Source organism: Protomyctophum parallelum (assembly GCF_964188405.1).
Source record: "Protomyctophum parallelum genome assembly, chromosome: 3".
In the NCBI taxonomy this organism is placed as follows: Eukaryota; Metazoa; Chordata; class Actinopteri; order Myctophiformes; family Myctophidae; genus Protomyctophum; species Protomyctophum parallelum.
In genome coordinates, this window is record NC_139698.1 from 33,991,069 (window position 1) to 34,015,221 (window position 24,153).

The 24,153-nt window shown below is 43.9% G+C and overlaps 4 protein-coding genes across 8 annotated transcripts in view; 2 read left to right on the forward strand and 2 right to left on the reverse strand.

The window, feature by feature from the left end:
* lratd2b (LRAT domain containing 2b) overlaps positions 1-24,153 on the forward strand; it is a 284,775-nt gene that overhangs the window by 170,853 nt on the left and 89,769 nt on the right. The window lies entirely within an intron of this gene.
* On the reverse strand, positions 132-1,788 carry mdh2 (malate dehydrogenase 2, NAD (mitochondrial)). Its single transcript, XM_083760568.1, has one exon. The coding sequence runs from the start codon at positions 1,649-1,651 to the stop codon at positions 626-628; it is 1,026 nt and encodes a 341-aa protein (XP_083616694.1). The 5' UTR covers positions 1,652-1,788; the 3' UTR covers positions 132-625.
* Positions 1,853-17,832, reverse strand: echdc1 (enoyl CoA hydratase domain containing 1). 5 transcript variants are annotated; one of them, XM_083760574.1, is made up of 9 exons: positions 16,654-17,042; positions 15,519-15,694; positions 13,639-13,781; positions 13,376-13,428; positions 12,907-12,987; positions 12,557-12,762; positions 11,536-11,591; positions 10,350-10,418; positions 1,853-1,867 (listed from the first exon to the last, which is right to left on the reverse strand). In XM_083760574.1, the coding sequence occupies exons 1-8, from the start codon at positions 16,764-16,766 to the stop codon at positions 10,371-10,373; spliced, it is 876 nt and encodes a 291-aa protein (XP_083616700.1). In that variant the 5' UTR covers positions 16,767-17,042; the 3' UTR covers positions 1,853-1,867; positions 10,350-10,370. The 5 variants fall into 5 exon arrangements, with proteins under 5 accessions (XP_083616700.1, XP_083616701.1, XP_083616699.1 ...); XM_083760575.1 differs by lacking the exons at positions 1,853-1,867; positions 10,350-10,418 and having other exon boundaries at positions 11,293-11,591; positions 16,654-17,039; XM_083760573.1 differs by lacking the exons at positions 1,853-1,867; positions 10,350-10,418; positions 11,536-11,591 and adding an exon at positions 17,751-17,832 and having other exon boundaries at positions 12,202-12,762; positions 16,654-16,722.
* rnf146 (ring finger protein 146) lies at positions 5,046-9,509 on the forward strand. Its single transcript, XM_083760266.1, has 3 exons — positions 5,046-5,303; positions 5,999-6,054; positions 6,576-9,509. Exon 3 carries the CDS (start codon positions 6,589-6,591, stop codon positions 7,729-7,731), a length of 1,143 nt encoding a protein of 380 aa, XP_083616392.1. The 5' UTR covers positions 5,046-5,303; positions 5,999-6,054; positions 6,576-6,588; the 3' UTR covers positions 7,732-9,509.

Genomic DNA, 24,153 nt, shown 5'->3' on the forward strand with positions numbered 1-24,153 from the left:
AGTTACTCATTAGGTAATCAACTGAACTAAATCTTATGTAACGAAGAAAATTATAATAAAACTGCAACAAGCAAAAACAAAGCTGAGATACAGTAGGTAGAGTAGAATTATAGAACGGACACATTAACATAGTCTGTTCAGTTGGTTTTATTCTTTAAAGGTCATATGTTGATCAGACTGACATTGAATTTGATTCAATTAGAAACATCCCACTCATCAGCAACAAACAGGTAGTTGAGACAGTTTTTTTCTCCATTCTTTAAGCAGCAGTGAGGGGGTGGGGCATTCTGCACAAAATATAGCTTCTCATGCTATAAAAATAGACATGCAAAACACATCCATCACTTGGGCTTGTAATTTAGACAAGACATACAGGAAGTTCACAGTAGCAGTATGGAAACATATGCCCTTTAAAACTACACAGGTACAGTAACGGGGACGTCAAGGTCAGAACTAGGGTCTTTAAACAAAGGTTAACCCCCACAGCTACGAAAAAACTATAGAGGAAACTGAGAGTCTGAGGTGCCTGCCCTAGGATGCCATTGACATTCTAAGACAGTCTTAGATAACTGAATAAAGAACGCTGTGAACTATTAAGTGGTACATATTACATAACATGGCCCATCTATTTGGGCACAAACCCGGCCGCAAACTCCTCGCCCTTCTTGATGGAGCCCTTAAGCTCGCCAATAGCGTCAGCCACCAGCTTCTCCTCAAAGGCGGTCAGCTTCCCTAGGCCGAGGTTCTTTTCGATGCCGTTCTTCCCGAGGAGGAGAGGTGTTGAGAAGTACTTGCACTCCGTCTCCTCCGACCTGACGTACGCACACTCCACCACACCCTCTTTCCCATTCATTGCGTCCAGGACGGAGAAGGTGAAGCGGGCACCTGCATAGGCCATGGAGAGGGTTGCAGAGCCAGCTCCAGCCTTGGCCTTCACCACCTCAGTGCCTGCCTCCTGGATCCTTCCAGTCAGGGCCGCCAGCTGGTCAGCAGGGAACTCTACTTTGGGTGTGCATTGTGAGATTAGGGGAATGATGGTCTTTCCTGCATGCCCACCAATAACTGGCACATTGACTCGTGCTGGGTCGAGGCCCTTGAGGTCTGCCACAAAGGCATTTGCCCTGACAATGTCGAGGGTCGTCACGCCGAACACTTTGTTGGGGTTGTAGACGCCATGCTTCTTCAACATCTCAGATGTGATGGGGATGGTGGAGTTGACGGGGTTAGCAATGATGCAGATCATGGCTTCGGGGCAGTAGCGGGCACAAGCGTCGGCCAGGGTGGCCACGATGGTCGCGTTGGTGTTGAATAGGTCATCACGGGTCATGCCTGGCTTCCTCGGGACCCCGGCGGGGATTACCACCACCTCGCAGCCTTGAAGGGCAGCGCCGAGCTGGTCGGGCCCAATGTGGCCCGTGACTTGGGCCCGGGTCTCGATGTGGCTGAGGTCGGCTGCCACGCCGGGCGTGTGGAAGATGTCGAACAGCGAGAGGTGGCTCACCAGCGGGCTGTTCTTCAGCAGCAGGGACAGGGGCTGGCCGATGCCCCCTGCCGCGCCGAGCACCGCGACTTTAGCGTGGTTCTGGGACGACGTTGACAGGCTTCGGGCGACGGCCGCGCACATGGCGGGTCTCACGGCTCGGGAGTACATTCTTGATGATTTGGTTTGCAGTGCTTTAGCGTTAAATAGCTGAATTCAACGTCCCCGTCGTTGTATGACACCAGTGTCCTCTAACCGAAGCGTACCGGAAGACCAGGCGGCTAGCTTAGCAGCTGGGGTAAATGGCAAAGGTATAAGAAGGCGTCATCAGCCTGCGTCATAACGTGCAGTGTTGCCAGATTGTGTGAGAGAATTAAGCAACCAAGTCTATGGGAAAGAAGCGACATGGTTATTCATCATGGAGCACTTTTAAACCTACCGGTGTAACCGGTATATGCATAATGCATCTGCTATGTGAACATTTTAGAATATTTTCGAAACATTTTAACAACACACAAAATACTTTCAGATGGGGGGTTCTTGGATAAAAAAAAATGCCACTGTTTTGTTTATTCAAGATTCAAGGTATACAGTAACTCAAACAAAATACATTTGTATTTCACAGTATATGTAGAATGGTAGCTACATTTCAAATGAAGTAGGCCTATTAAAGTAAAAGTAAGTAAGCCTTGCCGTGCAGATAGGCTACTTAGTTTAGACTAGTCATTGGTTAGACATGGGTTAAGGTTAGGTTTAGGTGTGCTGCCCCGTGGGAGGTTAGGTTTAGGGTGAGGGATTGAACCTCGACCTCCCAGTCCCAGGGCGGACACTCTAACCAGAAGGTCACTGAGCTGGTCAACAATTTCAAATGAAAGCACAGGTTAATACAAAAAAAACTGTTACTCTGGACACATTGATACATGATTATATAAAAGGTATTATCATATTAATTTATCATTGTTAAGTTCACGTATATCCACGGGCATATAGTAGCATGATGATGCCATTACAAAACATGGGCTACATGGAAGAAATGTGTTTAATAAAATGAAATTAACTGCTAGAAGGTCCTAAATTAACTTAATTAAGCAGTCACCGTGGACTTCAGGAAGGCTTTCGATAGTGTCCACCGAAACACCCTCTGGAAGATACTGCACTCCTATGGGATACCACCAAAGATCATATCCATCATCAAAACATTCTATGAACATTTTGAGTGTAGTATCATCATGGGAAATAACCTCTCTGAGACGTTTCCCGTGCAGTCCGGAGTGAGACAGGGGTGCATCATCTCTCCTATCCTCTTCCTTGTCGCCATTGACTGGATCACCACCAACACCACAGCTGACAGACCGAGAGGCATCCAGTGGACCCTATTCTCCCAGTTGGAAGACCTTGACTTCGCTGATGATCTTGCTCTCCTATCCACAAACCACAACAACATGCAGACTAAAACTGACAGGCTTAACAGTTAACACCTTCGCCAGGCAGGTCGGACTCGGTATTAACACCTCAAAAACACAAGTGCTGTGTGTGAACTCCACCCCCACACAACCCATCCTTGTCGATGAAAAACCACTCGAGTTTGTGGACGATTTCACTTATCTAGGCAGCCTTATCAGTAAGGACAGTGGGGCATCAAAAGACATCAAAGCAAGGCTGGGAAAGGCTCAGGGTGCCTTCTCCCAACTCCGATCCATCTGGAGATCAAAGCAATATAGCCTTAAAACAAAGATGCTCCTATACAACAGCAATGTCAAGTCTGTCCTGCTGTATGGTTCTGAGAGCTGGAGAGTGGTCAAGACAGACACAAGGAGAATAGAAGTATTCCATAACAGATGCCTCAGACGTATATGTCAGATCTTTTGGCCAAACAAAATATCAAACAATGAACTGTACAAACAAACAGGGAGCCGGAGCATTACCAAGGACATTACACACAGACGCCTGAGATGGCTAGGGCATGTACTGAGGATGGAGCAGGACTGCATCACAAAGGTGGCTTTAAGATGGACACCACCAGGAAAAAGAAAACCTGGGAGGCCCAAGACCACCTGGCGCAGAACTGTGACACAGGAGCTGGAACAGATGAACCTGTCCTGGGGAGAGGCGCAAGGGATCGAATGAAATGGAGAGTGCTCATTGAAGCCTTATGTCCCATTGGGGACGAAGAGGAGTAAGTAAGTAAGTAAGCAGTCACCGTCTCTGTCTCATGTTATTCTTTCTTAATTTTACAGAGTATAGAGATCGACTACAAGTAAGACGCGCAAACGCAGGAAGCGAACGCAGCTCGTAAATTGCAATAACAACAATTAAAATAAATTACGTTTTTTTTCCTTCTTTTTAGTTAGTAAGTTTTCTACTGTGTGTGTGTGTGTGTGTGTGTGTGTGTGTGTGTGTGTGTGTGTGTGTGTGTGTGTGTGTGTGTGTGTGTGTGTGTGTGTGTGTGTGTGTGTGTGTGTGTGTGTGTGTGTGCTACAGCTCCGCCCTCTGGTGGCGGGCAGGTGGTGTCACAGCGGGACAGACAGACAGACAGACAGACACACACACAGACACACACACACACAGACATGATCTGCAGGGTCTCATAGTTAGTGCTTACACAGACACACACACAGACATGATCTGCAGGGTCTCATAGTTAGTGCTTACTGCGTTCGCAACTATACAATCAAATAAATCTGTATACAAGATAATTCCAGATTTCAGAGAGGGAGGGAAATACTAAATGAACTACATTACATTAAATTAACATATTTCGCGGGGCGAGTTGGTAAAGGGGCGAGTTGTCTGGTATTCATCTGGAGGGGAGAGAACAGGTGGTGGAGGTGAACGGAACACTGTCCCCCCTCCCAGTGAGCTGTGGCGTTCCACAAAGAAGCAAACTAGGACCTTTACTGTTCCTAATATATGTAAACGACATGACATCAGCTTGTGACTGCAACTTGTTCCTGTTCGCAGATGACTCGGCAATGTCGGCATTGCTGGTCTCAGACAGGAACAAAGTGCAGGTTGAAAGGGCCCTCAGCTCTAAACTCGGTAGAATCTGAACCTGCACCTAATTGACACATGGGGTGAAAAATGGGTTACAAAAATCGTGGGAGAAAATGTAGGGAGAAAAAAAGAACCACTTGTTAAAACAACATTAGGAAACAACTATCAAGCTCAAAATAATCAACTACACTTTATAAACAAGTTAACAACCCTCACCCCCAATAAAAAACACAACCTGCATCTACCAATATTTGCAAGCAGCTTTTACAGGGTAGGCGTACAGACAGATGAATTAAATATGAAGGACCCCAATGGAAACTGTTTTTAATACTCTTAGCAGACCTTGGATTGAACTGTACTTTCCTGTGCCTTTTTTTTTTGCAAACAATTATCTGTTAATACAGAGTCAATCAATCAATCAAAAAAGAAAAGCAAGCCCAGAGGCACTTATAATAAGCAGACCTGGCAACACTGTTAACGTTACGCGCGTCATTACGTATACATGCGTGGGTACGCCCCCGCCCCCAGACGGACTCTCTCTCTTTTGGCCCGAAAATAGCAGATCTACAAGCTCACGGCGTGTCGCTTACGAGAGACTCCGTGAGCTTGCAGATCGGCTATTTTCGCCGCGCGACGCCGTCGTACGGCGAGCCATATAAATCGGGGCTGTTCGTCTAGGATTCTTTTTTCGGAGGAAAACAAAAGCCCCAGTTAGCATTTTGATAACAGTCTCCCCTCTAAATCAAACGCTGGAAACAGCAGTGGCACGAGCTGATACTGTATACAACAGAAAGAAGACGACATCATCCAGTGTGACACGGCAGGTAATGTGAGTATATCCCGCTGCATTGTTTAAGATGATCATGTGTTCGATATGTAACACAGGCTAGCTGTTTGTATCCCAGCTGTGCTAACTCTGGGCTAACCAGATAGCACTGTCAGTTGAACGCCGTCTATTTGCTGGAATGGCAGGAGTTTTTTTCAATGCGAACGTCACTAGCTAATCATAACAACAGGTCTCATTGTTTTGTTTTTTATCAGTCATTATAAATCTGGCCAGTCAATCGTTACGGTCTTTGGGGTGTTTTTTGTAACGACGTACGTCACGTATATTTATATACATTTCCCAAACTAGCGCTTGCTAACTAACTTAACAGTTCACTTTAACTGGTGTTGTGTCCACAATAAAGACAAAGGATTCTCTGCCTGGCTGCTTGTACTGGTTTACAAGTGTTACTATTAAGACAACAACTGGGTTAACAGTTCCCTGTAGACAGTGACCAACAGATCAGTCGTTTGCGTTTCCCCGGTAATCCAACACAACAATGTCATTCTTTATCAGACAGCCAGTTAACGTGTGACCTGTAGGGAATGTTATCAAACCTGGCAACTCTCTAGTGATTATGATAATATTCACAGTGAAGAGGCCCAAAACGGCAGACATGCATTTCAAGTTCCATAATGTCTTGGTTGGATGTATATAACGTAATTTGATCGTGTTGTTGACACTGTCTTTTTTTTCAGTGGCTGGTTTGAAGAACAGCACTCCTAATGATACACCGACATTAACGGTTCTTGCAGTAAGTATCTAATAGTTTTTATTGTCCCACTATTGTTAGAAAATAAACGTGATCTAGTGTAGAATAACCTATAGCGATTTTTCTTTAAATTATTTTATTAGTCAGAAATGTAAACGGCATGTCATGTCAAAAACCAAGGATAACGCTTGGCTTTTAGCTTGTTTCCATTGTGGTGGACATTCCATCCCATTATGTATTCCATTAATTAATGAACATAGCATAAAAAACACAATAATACAGTTATAAATAATTTCTTAACTACTGGGCTAGCAAACACGAATAGTTGCTCTAGATACTTTGTTGCATTTCAACATTAAATGTTATCCCTTCTTCGTGGTCCATATATCACACTGTAATCGGTTTATCTAACCTAATAATATTAACAATGTCCTCCACCCTCTCCTCTTCCTCTCTGCCATCAGAGATGTCCATTTAGCATTTAGGCATGATGTGACATCATTCACAACAGAAACCATGTATCTGCCAATTCTAACGCTTTCTCAATGTTTCCTATTCAACAGTACTTTTCCAAGGATGGCTAGCTGTAGCGAGGTAGACCACTCTGTTAGCTCGCTCCCATCCAGCAAGAAGGGTAGCGACGGTGGTGGGGGAAGTGGTAACAGTGCAGAGTCCTCGTGTTCTGGCTCCAGTGGCTCTTCTCCGGCACTGCCTGTACCAGAGTGTGCCATCTGTCTTCAGAGCTGCGTCCACCCGGTGCAGCTGCCCTGCCGCCATGTCTTCTGCTTTCTGTGTGTTAAGGGAGCATCCTGGCAGAGCAAGCGATGTGCCCTCTGCAGACAGGAAGTGCCGGAGGATTTCCTGGAGAGACCGACGCTGCTCTCCCCGGAGGAGCTGAAGGCATCGGCTGGACGACCGTCGGCGGGGGATCACGCCTGGTACTATGAAGGGCGTAATGGTTGGTGGCAGTATGACGAGCGGACCAGCAGGGAGCTGGAGGACGCTTTCTCCAAGGGCAAGAAGACGGCTGAGATGCTCATTGCTGGCTTCTTGTATGTGGCTGACTTGGAGAACATGGTGCAATATCGGCGCAACGAGCACGGCCGTAGGCGCAAGATGAAGAGAGACATTGTGGACATCCCCAAGAAGGGTGTGGCGGGACTGCGTTTGGACACTGAGGCTGGGGCTGTGGCTGTTGGGGCAACGGGAACGGGTCGAGAAAACTCTGCAGATGGTGCCGATACCATAGCAGGGGCACAGCAGCAGGTCACTATCCCCCCGGCTCCCAGACCCCCCACCTCTCTTGGGGGCCAACCTGGCAGCAGCAGCCCCTCTCTGGTGGACACACTCTCCCAGTTGCAAATCAGTCCCAGGCCTATACCTGCCCAAGAAAGGTCTGATGTTGGGGAAGGAGAGGAGGAGGAAGAGGAGGAAGCCTCTCCCTCTAGGTCCTCTGACCCTCATACCTCTGTGGAAGAGTCTGGCTCTGGTGATTGGAGTGATGATGAAGAAGAGGACGACGATGAAGAAGATGAGGAAGGGGGTGGAGACGACGAGTGTGTGGAGCCGTATGAGATGAGGCCAAGGAGGCAAAGACTGATTCCAGAAGACAGAATCCCTCCTGGGGCAGAGTCTTCTGACGCTCCCCCTTCCTCATCTTCCAGTAGCACTGGAAGGTCCAGAATGCCTGATGGCCAATGTACAGTGACTGAAGTGTGAAGTCATCAACCTCATTAAATGGCTATGTTCCATTAATTTATTCCTTCTCATATGCCCTTGTTCACTTCACTGTCACAGATCTGATGTTGGAGAACTGGAGAAAAATAAGCTTTTATAATTTCTGCTTATTTTTGCGTGTTCATACCCATTTCAGACAGAGGGCATCCATGTTCTTGTGAGCTTGTAGATTGGCTATTAAGGGGTCATCGGAGCAGGGAATGGGAGAATGGTGTCTTGGTGTGCCCATGTAATTTAGGTAATGACTTGTGTGACGACTGGGGTCGTGTATTATTATTATTATTATTCCCCCTAGATTAAATGGTTCATAACACTTGTTTAATGTAAATGACATGGGATGACGACTCCTTTGTACACTTGCCATTTGCTAAAATGGTCGCCTGGTCTTCCTGAACACTAGTTAAAGGATTATAACATTTGAATTTGCAATTTAAAATGAAAGTATATACCGGTAAGTGTAAACCTACAAGAACGGTGTTATGAGCAGTGAGTCACACGATGTGCGTCGCCCAGAGCCTGTCTACACTGCAGAACCACGCAAAATGAACGGGGGACATTGAATTCGCGTTGAAGATGAAGTACATTTCATTCATGCCCATTGTGACGATGGGAATCACGATTCCCAGGGACTGTTTTGAAGTTCCAGTCAAAATCTGTGACATGTAGTGAAACAAGGCACAAAAGAGGGAGTTATTGTAATGGGGCGCAGCCACTGACAATTTACATGAATATTTACAGCTTAGACACACACAGGCTTTCCCAAGCTTGGCTCATCTGACTACTGTTGACGACCCTTAAATCCCCTAATGTAGTTCTTTGCTTCAGATGTATCTAATGATGAAAATGTACTTTCAAATACTGTTAACTGTTAAAAATTGACAATTTTGGCACAGTGGCAGTTGGTTTCCTGTTATCTGAAATCAAAGCAGGTCTTAAATTAATCGTTTGCTGATTCAGGGCTGTAACCCCATGAGCTACAGTATGTAAATATTGCAAGCTCACACTCAATATTTCACAATTCAGACCTTTAAGAGAAAGCGGCAAAACCATCTGGCTGCTGAGATTTGGTTCTTTTACATCAATATTAACCTGCAGCATTTAAGTGTCTTCTATAGAATCTATTAAACATACTTAATAAGCAATTAATTGCTCATTAACGATAAATTTTAATCTCTGTTCTGACATAACTGAAAGATAATTGGTCACTTTTACATAAATCATCTTGGTGTTAATCTTCTGAGTCGGTTTCGGTTTCCAGTATTCTTTCTAGCCATGACTAATGTATTCTAATTGGTGTGTTGCTTAAGAAAAACATGGTCTTTGAGTGTTCATTATTACCCATGTTGAAAGGCTAGTATGTTTAATAATGTGCATGTGTTTGAAGACCGTTTGTTTTTAACACTATTGGGTGGGGAGGATGTTTCATTGATTCTGGGGTTTAGTTTGAATTAATGTGCAGTTTGTTTTTGCCTTTCCTCTGGTTGTAACTCTTCTCTTGTTTCATCTCATTTCTAAGGCGGTAAGAGAACACTTGTTGGCCATCTCCAGAAATGTTAAGTTTTAATTATATTTCTTTGTGGGGAGGGGGTTGTCATTTATCCCCCACACTTTGTTTTATTTCTTAAACGCATAATTACCATTTCCTCCGGTGTCTCAGTTTTACACTTCTCATTCTGAAAAATAAAGTAAATGTAACTTTCTGTAAGCCTTTGCTTGATTTCACAGTTTGTAATTTAAGAATAAATTTCATCAACCTTAAAGGATGGGATTTTGTGTTTTCCAGTTGTTGAATCCAAAAGTTCCCCAATTGTATTGTACAATAGAACTCCGATTATAGTAAAGACATTGTTGGAAGTGTCAAACCCAGAATGGCAATATGGCATACATGTCATGGTGGAAAACCACACAATTGTATCACTTCATCTTGAAATTATTAGTGGTTTACCGTTTTGAAGCACATTTTGTGACTTGTCCCTCATACATGGTAACATCATGACCGAGTAGAATACAAACTGGTCTTTGCCAAGATTTCTAATTGGTAAAGTGAATATTTTATCAGATACATGAGGTTCCACACACGTTTTCCCATTCCCAGAGTAAATCTCTCATTTTTAATACATATGAAATGCCTTCCAGCATGGAAAAGCAACAAACATTTGAACTGCATTTCCACTCAATGCAATTATTGGCGGTTGTGGCTCAGGAGGTAGAGCAGGTCGTCCAATGATCCCTGGCCTGGGTCGGCGGTTAGAATCCAGGCTCCTCCTGTCCACATGTAGAAGTGTCCTTGGGCAAGACACTACCCTACATTGCCTCCAGTGAGTTGGTTGGTGTAGGAAGTGAGGACTCTGGCGTCGACTGTTCGCCGCTTCACCTCCCAATGAATGAATGAACCATTGTAAAGTGCTTTGAGCACTTGGAAAAGCGCTATAACAAACATCTCAAGATGTCTTAAGTAAATAATGCTTGGAATTTATAGAATTGAAAACAATAGTCTACTTAATAGTCTAACTAGCAAGAAATAGCCTAATGTCAACTGATGTATGATTCAGGGCCTTAACATAAGACAGTTTAGAGTAAAACATGTCTATTCACCTCACCTGTGCTGTGGATGTTTGGTATTATTCTGTCCACAGTGGCACCACAGGCCTGGTCAGGAAATGAATGACCTTTGTAAGAGGAACAAGAGACAAGCCCTGTCATGCTCTAGGGACTTGTCTGCTGATGCATCATTTGTTCAGTAATATATTTGTATAGAAAGCCGAAAGCAGCTCTGATATGTGCAAGTGAAAAAATATCAGTTTACATTTTAGTTACAAATGAGTACTAAATGTTTCATGATTTTACGAGATTCACTTTTGACTCTCATGTAAACACAAAAAAGGAGGTTGAATGAAGTTCATATTCATCATCGGCATCCAGTGTTGGAAAGGTTACTCAAAAACTGATATATTACCTATTACTACTTACTTTACTTAAACAAAAACTAAAGTAATATTGCTTTACATTTTACTCCATGTCAAAAGTAACTAGTTACTTATTACTTTTTATTACTTTACCCAGTAGTGTGCATCATCTCTGTATCCACTACAGTCTAGATCCGCTAGATCAGCAGCCTGAAAAGCAACTCGATTCCAACCCAGTCTACCATTATAAATAAACACTCATGTCCACAGTACCACCAAGGCTCATGAAAATAGTAATGAGTTTATACTTTTGAAAATTTGTAACATATTATTACTCAAAATGTGAAAGTAATTAGTTATATTACTGGAAAGGGGTAATATGAATTTAAGTAATAAGTTACTTTAGTTATTTTCCTACACTGTCGATATCTACTACTGTAGCCTATGTGCTAATGTTAGGCTCGGGCTAGCATCTATAACATTAACCTAATCATGCATGGGGAGGAATACAGAAAATCTCTGGAATGTAGCATCGTTTTGGTTTGTGTTTTTCACAAACATGCAATTACACAGTACATCAACCATATATTTTTTTATTGAAAATATCAATCACACTCACATCTAGGATATCCCTTCACTATATACAGACAACACATATTTTAAGATGTGCACAATTCCGTGAATGGGCGACTGTCAAAAGTGTACTGAAGATGTCAGATAACCATCAAATCTCCCAATTTGACATTTAAAACCAAATTCATCAATTCCTTCACAAAAAAGGCACCGTATCAGTGTTTACAATGTGTCAGCTGTGCTGTTGTGATGATTAACCGCTTAACCACAAAGAGAATGCCTTTTTATTTTATAAAAAGAAACTCACCACTGCAGAGTCTGGGGGTTCGAATCCACCGGGGTGTATCCGGCATTGTCGTGCATCTACACAAACACAATTGGCTCATGTTTAGGGGATGGAAGCTGATCCGGGCGGGGATGGTGTTAACCAACAGGTCATGGTGGAAAACACAAACTTTATCTTGAAGGTATTAGTGGTTTTAAAGCAGTGTCATTTACAAAGCCACACTCCAGTTCTGATTGAATTTGTATGAAAATGTGTTTGTCGACCAAGTAAAAAAACAAACAAATCTATTTGTATTCATTTCCACCAATGACTACTCAAATCAAACGTGGAGAAATATACATTACATATACATTTTGGATAAATACTGTACTGTTACCCACATGGGGAACAGCAGCACTTGCAGATTTTGTGAAAGGCTTTGCCTGTTTATGCAGCACATAAGGGGTAGGAATCTCTCTGAGTGCCAGGCTAGTTTTAATTTGAGTTTGACCAATGAGTTCCAATTATATACAGTACTATTTGATAGTGTGCTTGGAAACTCTGCATCAACAGCTTTCTCACAACTTCAAATGTGGTTAGAACAGCAAGTTCAGCAATACATCCTGTAGTCATCTGTCAATCATCTATCACTCTACTGCCACTGCAAAACCTTTCCACATTTAAATCGAGGCAATCATTTTTTGAGAACATGGTGTTTATTGCAGGAACATTATTTAATGTCCGAGACTTTAAAGAGCAAGATGGTTTTCAGAGTTTTCCCAAAAGTTGAACATGAACTGTCAACTGTGCGCTAAATTACTGTTTAGGAAACTGGGTGGCCATCACTTGTGTTTGGACTTGCCAGCCAAGGCCTGCAGATTTGCCGGTCCACCCCACACTGTCCCGAATACATCCTTTTCAGTCCTCAGAGCCTCAGACAGAGATAATTCTCTCCCTGACAACACCACCCTCTTCATAGCCTGGATTACAGGGGCTGGGCCTTTTGTATAGCGACTCAGCCAGTTTTCTGCCTGTTCCAGAACACTGATGGAACTGCTTTCACCTTCCCTTGCTTGGGACACTCCCAGGACTCCATCTGCCAATCCAATCTGCACACCCAGCTCAGGGTCCACTTTCAGAGCTCCACCCAAGAGCTTCAGGGCATTCCGGCTGTCCACAATGTGGACCAAGCGGGCCGCACCGCCCCACCCCGGGACCAGGCCCATGTGTTTGTGTACAAACTGGATCACACTGCCTCCAGCCATCAACCTACAAGTGGAGGTGGAAGAGTCAGATGCTAGAACGTAGGAACAAGATTAAGTACAGAAACAAGGGTGTGTGTGTGTGTGTGTGTGTGTGTGTGTGTGTGTGTGTGTGTGTGTGTGCATGCCTTTTCTCATCATCTCTGTGTACCTGAAATCACAGGCGGTGGTAAGTTCTGCACCTCCTCCAAGTGCTCTCCCCTCTACCAGTGCAACAGAGATCAGAGGCAACCTGCACTGGGAAAAGTGTTGTTACACTGTATACAATTAGATTGATATATACAACTTGTATACAACTTGGTTGAGAAACATAGGGTCGCCAGGTTGAAAGTGGTTAATCCAACAGAACACACATATCACTGCGCCATAATTGTTTTGTCAAAGTTATTTTAACGTGTTTTAATAATGTATGTTAAAGCACGGGTTGATTTAACTCTAGTAAGCAACAGCAACGCAAAGCCAACATATTGACTGAATGTTTTCATGACTTTGGAGAAAAAAAACTTTAAATCTAAAAATAAAGCTACTAATGTACAGTATGCATGATGATATACTGTGTGGCTGTATTACATTCCATATTTTGTTACTCTGCCATATGTAGTAGAGGCAGAAGCCCTTACCTCAAAAGTCTGGTCAGAGTATTTTGCATGAACATACACATCTTCATCCCATCCTACAAGCACAAATACATAAATCACAAAATCAAAGTCATCTAAAGGTACAGTACAGAAATCCAAACCACATGTACAATGCACTGTATATAGAATGGAAAAGAGACAGCTGAGAGAGCAAAGGAGAGAAACATACAGTCTAGGGTGAGACAGGCAGACAGTTTGTCAGAGACAGACAGGGCGTGGCAGACACAAAATATGTATGTTTCTACCTGTGGATTAGAGATGGCTCTCACAGCATTGAGGTCTGAACCAGAACAGAAGGTCCCAGCTGCTCCCTGGACAATGAGTCCTTTGCCCTTTGTCCACGTCTCCAGTTGGCTCACCCTCTCCTCCAGGTCCACCATCATACTACCTGGAAGGGAATACACAACATAAGCAGTTATGTGTCTAGACCTGCATTTGCTAATGGGAGTCATACTAAACTAAATTGCACTAGAATTACTTTGAAGTTGTCTTAATTTGCATAAGTTCTAAAAGTGATGAGTTGTGTTGACCTCTGTCCTGCTAAATGTATCACATCATGTCAAGTCTCATACCTCAAAATGCTAGTTAAGAATATCCAAGGCAGGAACCTTGTATCATCTCCAGATTTGACCTTTTACAATTTAGGCATTTAGCAGACGCTCTTCATCTAATACATACAAAGTAGTCATCATGAATCATACGTAAGCTTAAGAGCATAACAGTGGAAAATCTATATAATGAAATTATGCATACCGGTGTGTGTATATATATATATATATATATATATATATATATACACTATGCAGTGCTAAGTAACCCTGTGCTAAGGAACCCTGTAGTGTGAAGAGCTGTTACCGGGTCACGTCCAGGCTGCGCAAACACTGGCTCAGCAGCCTACTGCTGATTAGATAGGTCAGTGCTTGTATATGCACTACTGTGACTACTGTACTTTGTATTGTATTAACTGCTCGCTTTTATCCTTTTTCCATGTTGTTTGTCTTTTTGGGTTTTTTTGTACGTTGATCTTATGTGATATGGACTATTGTCTGAAATAAAGATTATATATATAACATGCTATAAGTCTACATAAACTGCTCTTAAAGTCTACTTAAAAATGCTATCTAAGATACATAAGTTGAGCCTTTTCATACGCCTGTAGGAGGTCGAGGCTAGGTCAAATACTACGGCAAGTGCTATGGGCTAAGATGGAGTCTGAAGATTGTGAGTGAATCTGCAGTTATGATTGCAATGGGAAGTGTATTCCATAGTTTTGGAGCCAGAAGGGAGAAGAGTTTGGGACGTGTGGAGCGTTGTCCCAGTGTTTTTAGGGCAGCTTCCTTGCGTCGGCTGATCTGAGCACTCGGGAGGGTTTGTAGGGTGCGATCAGACTTGCAAGATATGGCGGTGCCGTACCTTTGGTTGCTTTGAATGCCAGCATCAGAGTTTTGTACTCTGTGCGGGCAGCGACCTGGAGCCAATGGAGGGAGCGGAGAAGGGGAGTGACATTGCTTTACTTTTCGTAAAGTAATGGCCTACTTCATACTACAAAACTACAATGTAGTAAATAACAGATCTGTGTTTGCTATTTTTTTATTTAAATCCTGAAAAGTAACAGTTTTGGACACTTGGGTTTCCACCCAACAACAACGGATAATGCAATATTATCAATTCAAAACTAAACATGTATTGTACAGTACATTCCCAGAGACTACAACGTAAAGCTCTTAAACTACAAGCACATCAAAACAAACTAGGGAGTACAGAATAGGAATTATATGAATGCAGTTTGAAAACATAATTTTTCTACTGTTTATGTCGGGAATCAAACCCGGGTCTCCCACGTGAAAAGTCGACATCTTAACCACTAGCCTAAAAGGAAATTCCCCTTGACCGGGGTGAGCTTTTGGTCATCGTGCAGAGGCTCTGAGCCACTACTGCTACAGTACATTTACAGTACATGAGAAATCAACCCTTCAAAATGATTGACAGACAATGCAGCTTTGATCCCTGAACACCAAATCCCCTGGACGCAAATCAAGAATGCCACCTTGTACCAATATAAGATCTGACATCCATAACGCCACTGATAAATCCACAGCCTAACACAGTACTGCAGAATTCGTACCAGACAAGGCGTTCATGCGAGTGGGGTTGTTGATGGTCAGCACCGCGATGCCAGACTCCTGTTTGACCAGGTCAACGGTACCTCCAGGAAAAGCCTGCAGCTTCTCTCTGATCTCCTCCTGGTTGAAACCATGGCTGCTAGAGTAAACACAACCACTGCTCTGTCTCTGAAATGGCCTGAGAGGAATAGAGATGGTTAGAACATGACACCTACTCCTTCTGCATCCAGCACAGGAGATTGCTTAACCTTGTGCCTCGGCTCTCTGGATTTGAACAAGTTGCTGTTACAGAAGGAACAGGACTGATTGCGAACCCCAGTTATTTAATATTAAATACATACTTGATGCTCAACTGCCTGTAAAATGTTTAGAGCAGGTGGTGTGGAACTCATGAACAGAAAGAAATATTGCATTCTCAAGAAAAATGAATATAAATGTTTCGTAACACAAACAAGTGCTGGAATCATATGACTACAGACAGGCCAAACAGGCCATTTTATATACCTACATAAATCAGTTTGTTACATATGTGGTATCATGTCCCCAGGAGAAATACAGTCTACTTAGCGTAATATTTACTTTGCATAATGGTGTATTGTGAGCTGGGTGAGGTGGGCAAATGGTTTAAAAAGTTAAATATTAAAATATAAAACATTTCAAAAAGGTTGATGACCATGACCTTCCTCGGATCATAACACACTGCAGTGGAAAGTTTCAGCACCATACAATCTGGTTTGTGTTGTACCACAATGGAAACAAGACCCCAAGGACTTCTTTGTGTTATCCTTTTAGCCTTACTGTCTGACGGTACCACATGCTGTTTACATTCTGACTAATAAAGTATTCAATCAATCAAAAAACCTGTGTTGTGGGTGAGCATAAAAGACAAACATACACAGACAACTTCAAATTAAATTAATTCCTTAAACGCTATACTGTATATTAATTGACCGGGGTTCCACAGGGTCTATACATGGTCCTATCCTTTTTTCCGTCTAGGCCTACACCAAATATTGTCGCCAAAAACAGACAATCTAACAATGCTATTTTTGCAGAACGTTTGCCTGTTATGAGATGCCCAGAATAGGGATGCTGGTTGATGTGGTTAAAGGATCCTAACTGGACAAGCTCCTTTACCTAGTACTCCAGGACCCTCTGCCGACACTTCTCTTGAGGAGTCTACTTACTGCACACAGAACCATCTTTCTGCAGCATGAAGATGGAGAGGAGAACATCAAATTAATGGACATTCTAGGAGGGAAGGTATCTTAAAGACAGGGCAATAAATAATTATAGACACTCACTGGATTCCAAACTAATGTCAAGTACCTACCTATACGTGTTATAATGTGCCATTATCATAAACAATACATCTGTTTTGGTCCTTGGAAGTCATGTTTGAACAGCTAAATCAGCTCAATACTGGCACACTTATACTATCAATAATTCAATATGCTTTTTTAAATTATTTGCAAATATAGCTAGGTTTGAAAGCTACTCATCTACAATATAAACTTGGACACTATTGTACCAAGTGCAGTCAATACAGTAGGCTACTACTAGCAACTATCTCAATTCATTATCGTGCAGTTCAAACTGGTCCATTCTGTTACCCAAATGGGCATCTTACTTCTCCCATCTTAAGTCATTACTTAAGTTAATTATTACTTAAATATATAATTATACAACGCCTGATGATGGCAACATGTAGTGCTGAGTCGCTATGGTGCGTTGAAACAAGTAGGTTTGTAGCTTGTGATGCAGTGTCGTTATTGCTTTGATTGTTGGGCACAGCTACAATGTTAATTAGTAAAAATGTACACGTCAGTAACTTTATACTATAAGAGTAAGACATTCTTTGAATTTAAATAATAGACTTTTAGTATTGTAATAATGGACTAGCTGGTGAACCCAGTCCAGTGTTTAGTTAGCCCCTTTCGGGACCCTACATAAAGCTTTTCTGAAATTTTGATGAGTTCGAACAAAATGTCAGAAACTTCAGTACCATTGGGTTCTGCTTGGAGGGCTAGTGTTTAGTATCATTCTAATGAGTTCCACACTGCATCACATTCATTTAGCCATTTTTGCTACTTCAAGAACTGCTACCACTGTGACCTGTCCTGACTCCTGATCTTCGGTGTGCCTTTTGTTAACGGACAACGAGGCTAACATCTGGAGCACATTATCAACGTAATTGTTATGCAAGATCACACAACATAAATGGAATCGCTAACCTTGGTTATTCTTGTGAAAGTCTTGCTGTGTTTCAATGAAACCTATCCCTCTAGAAACATGATCTAGTCGGGAAGCTTCCACATAAAGCCTTGATAGATGGCTCTGCTTCCACTCAGAGCCTACTGTTGCAATGTGATGCATTTGGCCACCCGGGGGCAGAATAACACCCTTGCAGCATGAAGAGGATTTGTGTTTTTATTTCTGCTCTTCCACACCAAACTTGGAAGTGTGGGTAAAAAGTCAGGTCCTTAATGAAGATAGGCTATTTGGGTTGTGTTGTGCATGCATTTTGCATAAAAAAACACATTAGCCATAACCTCTTGGTTTAATATTGTGGGCTAGCCTACCACAAAGAATGATCTGGTCTTTGTCTGTCTTAACAATTTGTAAACACACAGTCTGCTCAGGAAGACTTCGAGCAGGCATCCATGTCCTTATTCAGTATTAGGAGAGCTGGCTTTGAAATGTAGTATTGGCACAGGGAAATGGCAGTCGTAACTCGTAATAGTATGTCACATGATCATCTTTGGTCGATTGGCAAATGTATGTTTCAGTATTGTGCTGTGTGTTTGTGAAAATAAAGGCCACAATTTCCTTTTGAGATGATTAAATGGCACTGTGCTTTGTCATGCAGGACTACCTTGTCATAGATAGGTAATTTAAACATGTGTGTGTGTGTGTGTGTGTGTGTGTGTGTGTGTGTGTGTGTGTGTGTGTGTGTGAGTGTGTGTGTGTGTGTGTGTGTGTGTGTGTGTGTGTGTGTGGGGGGGGGGGGGGGGTGTTTGATTGATTGATTGATTGATTGAAATATTTATTACGTACATGCGACGAATTAGACCGTTCCTCACCCAGGAATCAGCCCAGCTCCTAATCCAGACAACAGTCTTGTCAAAACTCGACTATTGTAACTCCCTCCTTACTGGCCTACCAGCATGTGCACTTAAGCCTCTCCAGCTGATCCAAAATGCCGCAGCTCGCTTGGTCTTCAACCAGACAAAATTCTCACATGTCTCCCCCCTGCTCCGCTCCCTCCACTGGCTCCCGGTCGCTGCCCGCACAGAATACAAAACTCTGATGCTGGCATTCAAAGCAACCAAAGGTATGGCTCCCCCATATCTTGCAAGTATGATTGAACCCTACAAACCCTCCCGCGCACTCAGATCAGCCAACGCAGGGAAGCTGGAAGTACCCTCACTAAAAACGCCGGGACAACGCTCCACACGTCCCAAACTCTTCTCCCTTCTGGCTCCAAAACTGTGGAATGCACTTCCCATTGCAGTCAGAACTGCAGCATCACTCCCAATCTTCCGCCGTAGTCTGAAAACCCACCTTTTCAGACTCCATCATGGCCCATAGCACTTACCCTACCCCCTTAGATAGCATTTCTGTAGACTTAGATAGCATTTGATACAGACTTATAGCATGTTATGTAGACAGCACTATAATTGCATTGTATATAGTCATAGCACGCCATAGTACATATGTATAGCATAGTAGTATATATATATATATAGTTTATATGTATAGTCTCATAATATAGATATTCCACTGTTACTTTCTTAGCTTACGCATGTTTCATGATAAATGCTTTTTTGTGATGTATTCCCATGCTTTTTGTTCTTGCTTAATGTAAATCGCTCTGGATTAAGAGCGTCTGCTAAATGCCTAAATTGTAAAATTGTAAATTAACAGTTTGTAGAATTACAGTACATTTCAAGCACAAACTCAATACAAAGACTGTTAACTGTGAGTGGACGACCCAATTAAGCATTACACTTGTTTACAACAGGGTCCACATTGTTCAATTCATCAAAACATTTAGAGACATACAAATAGACACTTCTATGTAGTTAAAGAACAGAACAGGAATTCATCATATAGGAAGCAAAAAGGGAAAAGATACATATACAGTGAGGGGGGTGGGGGCGTTGGGGGGGATTCAGATTTTACAGAGGCCAGTTTCGAATTGCGGCCATCCGTAGGTGCCCTTTGAGAGCGGTTTTGAAGGAGTCAAGGGATTCACATGTCTTAATGACTGTTGGTAGGGCGTTCCACATTTTGGTGGCATAGGAGCGAAAATAATTTAGTCCCTTGTTTGTGCCGAATCTGGGTTGTACATGGTTTGTTGCACTCCCTCTGATGTTGTGGGTGTGGACTTCGTTTACATTAAGGAAGTATTTAGACAGGTACGTGGGTATCTTGGTGGTGTATCGAATCTTGTGGACCAGACCCATTGCAAGATGCTGTACTCTGTCGTCGACCCTAAGCCATCCCAGCCTGTCAAAGTGGGCAGGGGTGAGGTGGGTTCGGGGGGTGAGGCCAAGTAGGAGCCTGACCAGTTTGTTTTGGGAGGTCTGGAGCCTTGTTTTAAGGGCCGTTGAGGTGCTGTGGTACCAAGAGGTGGATGCATAGTCAAAGAAACCTTGTACGAGGGCTCCTGTTAAGGTCTTCAAGGTGTTTTTGCTGACCAGTGAGGAGATCCTGTAAAGGAATCTTGTTCTTTGATTGACTTTTTTGATTACGTTGGTGGCCATTTTATCACCGGAAAGATTGGCCTCCAGGATGGAACCTAGGTAGGTAATTTCATCTTTTCGTGTGATATTTTGTCACCCCCTCTAACCAAGAAGCTATCTGGTAAATGGTAAATGGTGCATTTATATAGCGCCTTTATCCAAGGCGCTTTACATAGATTGTGCATTACATTCACCCATTCACACACACATTCATACACCGATTGCAGCGGAAGCCATGCAAGGTACCAACCAGCACATCAGGAGCAATTTGGGGTTCAGTGTCTTGCCCAAGGACACTTCGACAGGAGGAGCCGGGATTCGAACCGCCGACCCATGGATCATTGGACGACCTGCTTTACCTCTTGAGCCACAGTCACCCCATATCTGCCTTGCTGAGATTACTATTTGATCCGAAGAGAATGGATTCAGTTTTTCCAAGGTGTAAGGATAGTTTGTTATCAGCGAGCCAGGTGCAGATTCTACCGAGTTCAGAGCTGAGGGTCTTTTCAACCTGCAGTTTGTTCCTGTCCGCAGTCACAAGCCGTCATGTCGTTCACATATATTAGGAACAGTAAAGGCCCTAGTATCAATTTACAATTTACAATTTAGGCATTTAGCAGACGCTCTTAATCCAGAGCGACTTACATTAAGCAAGAACAAAAAGCATGGGAATACATCACAAAAAAGCATTTATCATAAAACATGCGTAAGCTAAGAAAGTAACAGTGGAATATCTATATTATGAGACTATACATATAATACTATACATATATTTATAAACTATACATAAACATAAACTATACATATAAACTATATACTACTATGCTATACATATGTACTATGGCGTGCTATGACTATATACGATGCAATTATAGTGCTGTCTACATAACATGCTATAATTCTATCAAATGCTATCTAAGTCTACCGAAATGCTATCTAAGGGGGTAGGATAAGTGCTATGGGCCATGATGGAGTCTGAAAAGGTGGGTTTTCAGACTACGGCGGAAGATTGGGAGTGATGCTGCAGTTCTGACTGCAATGGGAAGTGCATTCCACAGTTTTGGAGCCAGGAGGGAGAAGAGTTTGGGACGTGTGGAGTGTTGTCCCGGCGTTTTTAGTGAGGGTACTTCCAGCTTCCCTGCATTGGCTGATCTGAGTGCGCGGGAGGGTTTGTAGGGTTCAATCATGCTTGCAAGATATGGGGGAGCCATACCTTTGGTTGCTTTGAATGCCAGCATCAGAGTTTTGTATTCTGTGCGGGCAGCGACCGGGAGCCAGTGGAGGGAGCGGAGCAGGGGGGAGACATGTGAGAATCTTGGCTGGTTGAAGACCAAGCGAGCTGCGGCATTTTGGATCAGCTGGAGAGGCTTAAGTGCACATGCTGGTAGGCCAGTAAGGAGGGAGTTACAATAGTCGAGTTTTGACAAGACTGGATTAGGAGCTGAGCTGATTCCTGGGTGAGGAACGGTCTAATTCGTCGTATGTTATAGAGTGTGAACCTACAGGATCGAATGACAGCTGTGATGTGAGCTTTGAACGAGAGCTGACTGTCCAGGACAACACCGAGATTCCTGGCTGTTGGGACAGACGTTACCAGGGCGTTGTCTACGGAGATAGTTAGCTCCCGGCATAGGACTTAGCTGGGAAGAAGAGAAGCTCAGTCTTGTCTGGGTTCAGCTTGAGGTGATTGGAGGACATCCACTGTGAGATGTCAGCCAGGCATGCAGTGATGCAGTGAGTGGCAGAGGGGGGGAAGGATAGAAACAGTTGTGTGTCATCGGCGTAGCAGTGATAGGATATATTGTGAGCAGAGATGATAGTGCCAAGGGATTTAGTGTACAGTGAGAAAAGGAGGGGACCAAGTACAGATCCCTGTGGGACCCCAGTTTGGAGGGTTCGGGGGGATGATAACAGACCCTTCCAGGAAACCTGGTAGGTCCGGTTGGTGAGGTAGGAGGAGAACCACTTTAGTGCCGTTCCACCGATGCCTAGATCCGCTAGGGTGTCTAGGAGCAGCTGGTGGTTCACTGTGTCAAATCCTGCCGATAGATCTAGGAGAATCAGTACTGCAGAGTGGGACGCAGCTTGGGCAGCATGTAGTGCTTCTGTGACTGCCAGCAGGGCAGTTTCTGTGGAGTGGGCGTTCTTGAATCCGGACTGGTTGGGATCCAGCAGATTGTTCTGTGAGAGATGGAGAGAGAGCTGGTTGGAGACAACACGTTCAATGGTTTTAGAAATAAATGAAAGGAGTGATACCGGTCTGTAGTTCTTGACATCTGAGGGGTCAAGGGTTGGTTTCTTGAGGAGTGGTGTTACTCTGGCTGACTTGAGGGCAGATGGGACGCAGCCTGAGGTTACTGAGGTGTTGATGATGGAGGTGATGAAGGGGAGCAGATCAGGTGCGATGGTCTGGAAGTTTGGAGACGGGACAGGGTCAAGAGGACAAGTGGTAGGTCTAGAGGATGTTACTAGTTGTAGAACCTCGTCTGGGGAAAGAGGAGAGAAGGAGGACATGCATGGTATGTTGGGGTTAGTGTTGGTTGAGTCAGATGCCACTTTATGTGGGAGGGGAGGAAAGGAGCTGCTGATATCATCAACCTTCTTCTCGAAGTAGTTGACAAAAACATCAGCAGTGAGGGATGAAGGTTGAGTGGGGGGAGGGGGTTTAAGGAGGGAGGAGAAAGTGGAGAAGAGCTTCCTTGGGTTAGAAGTACAGGATTGGATTTTGGTGTGGTAGAAAGAGGTTTTAGCAGTGGTTAGTGAGTGGGCGAAGGCAGAGAGGAGTGAGTGAAAGTGGGAAAGGTCATCTGGTAGCTTTGTCTTGTGCCACTTTCTTTCGGCTGCCCTTAGAGGTGTTCGTTCAGATCTGAGAGTTTCAGATAGCCAGGGAGCCGGTGGGCATGAGCGAGCTGGCCTGGATGAGAGCGGGCAGTGTTGGTCGAATGCAGATGAGATAGAGGAGAGGAAGGATGAGGTTGCAGTGTCAGGTGAGAGGGAGAGGAAGGACTCCAGGGAGGGTAGAGAGGAGAGAATAGAGGATGAGAGGGAGGAGGGGTTTAGGGACTTGAGATTGCGTCGGGAGGTGACGTTCGGAGGGTTAGTAGGTTTAGGCGGGAGGGTGGAGAGAGAGAGGGAGAAGGTTATGAAGTGGTGGTCAGACCTAATTAAGGGGGTAACAGAGAGTGTGGAGGGAGAGCAGGCTCCAAAACATTACCAGCCTTGTGAGTGGGAGGGGAGGGAGATAGGGAGAGGTCAAATGAGGCCAGAAGGGATGTAACGGGAAGATACCAGTAGAATCAGAGGGGTGCCATCCTCCGGAAACGAGTATCCTTCCTTGTGGGACGCCACAGCTCACTGGAAGGGGGGGGGGGGCAGTGTTCCGTTCACCTCCACCATCTGTTCTCTCCCCTCCAGGTAGGATTGCATCCAGCTCACTGATGTGCTATCAAAACCAATAGCTTTAAGCTTGTTAACCAGTATGGAGTGGTTCACGGTGTCAAAAGCCTTTTGGAGGTCCAGCATGTGTGTGTGTGTGTGTGTGTGTGTGTGTGTGTGGTGTGGTGTGGTGTGGTGTGGTGTGGTGTGGTGTGGTGTGGTGTGGTGTGTGTGTGTGTGTGTGTGTGTGTGTGTGTGTGTGTGTGTGTGTGTGTGTGTGTGTGTGTGTGAGACGCAACTTGGCCTGTTGTAGCGCCACCATGAGGCTGATTTGAAAACTGTCAAGTGGCATTTCTTCCTCAGCCTATAGTGGGAATAGGCATGCACGGCTTGGGAAGCCGTGGATATGCACGGCTTGGGAAGCCGTGGATATGCACGGCTTGGGATATCCGTGGATATGCACGGCTTGGGATACACTGCCATGTCTTCCTTCTCAGAATGCATTTCTTTCACG

What these genes read in the sequence shown, in the direction of transcription:
- mdh2 (XM_083760568.1), bottom strand. Translation starts at nt 1,651, where the DNA reads ATGTACTCCCGAGCCGTGAGACCCGCCATGTGCGCGGCCGTCGCCCGA.
- rnf146 (XM_083760266.1), top strand. Translation starts at nt 6,589, where the DNA reads ATGGCTAGCTGTAGCGAGGTAGACCACTCTGTTAGCTCGCTCCCATCC.
- echdc1 (XM_083760572.1), bottom strand. Translation starts at nt 16,766, where the DNA reads ATGTCCATTAATTTGATGTTCTCCTCTCCATCTTCATGCTGCAGAAAG. An exon ending in AGAGGGTCCTGGAGTACTAG is followed by an intron (nt 15,695 to 16,653) that starts GTAAAGGAGCTT and finishes TATTCCTCTCAG; the next exon opens with GCCATTTCAGAGACAGAGCA. An exon ending in TCGCATGAACGCCTTGTCTG is followed by an intron (nt 13,782 to 15,518) that starts GTACGAATTCTG and finishes ATTCCCTTCCAG; the next exon opens with GTAGTATGATGGTGGACCTG.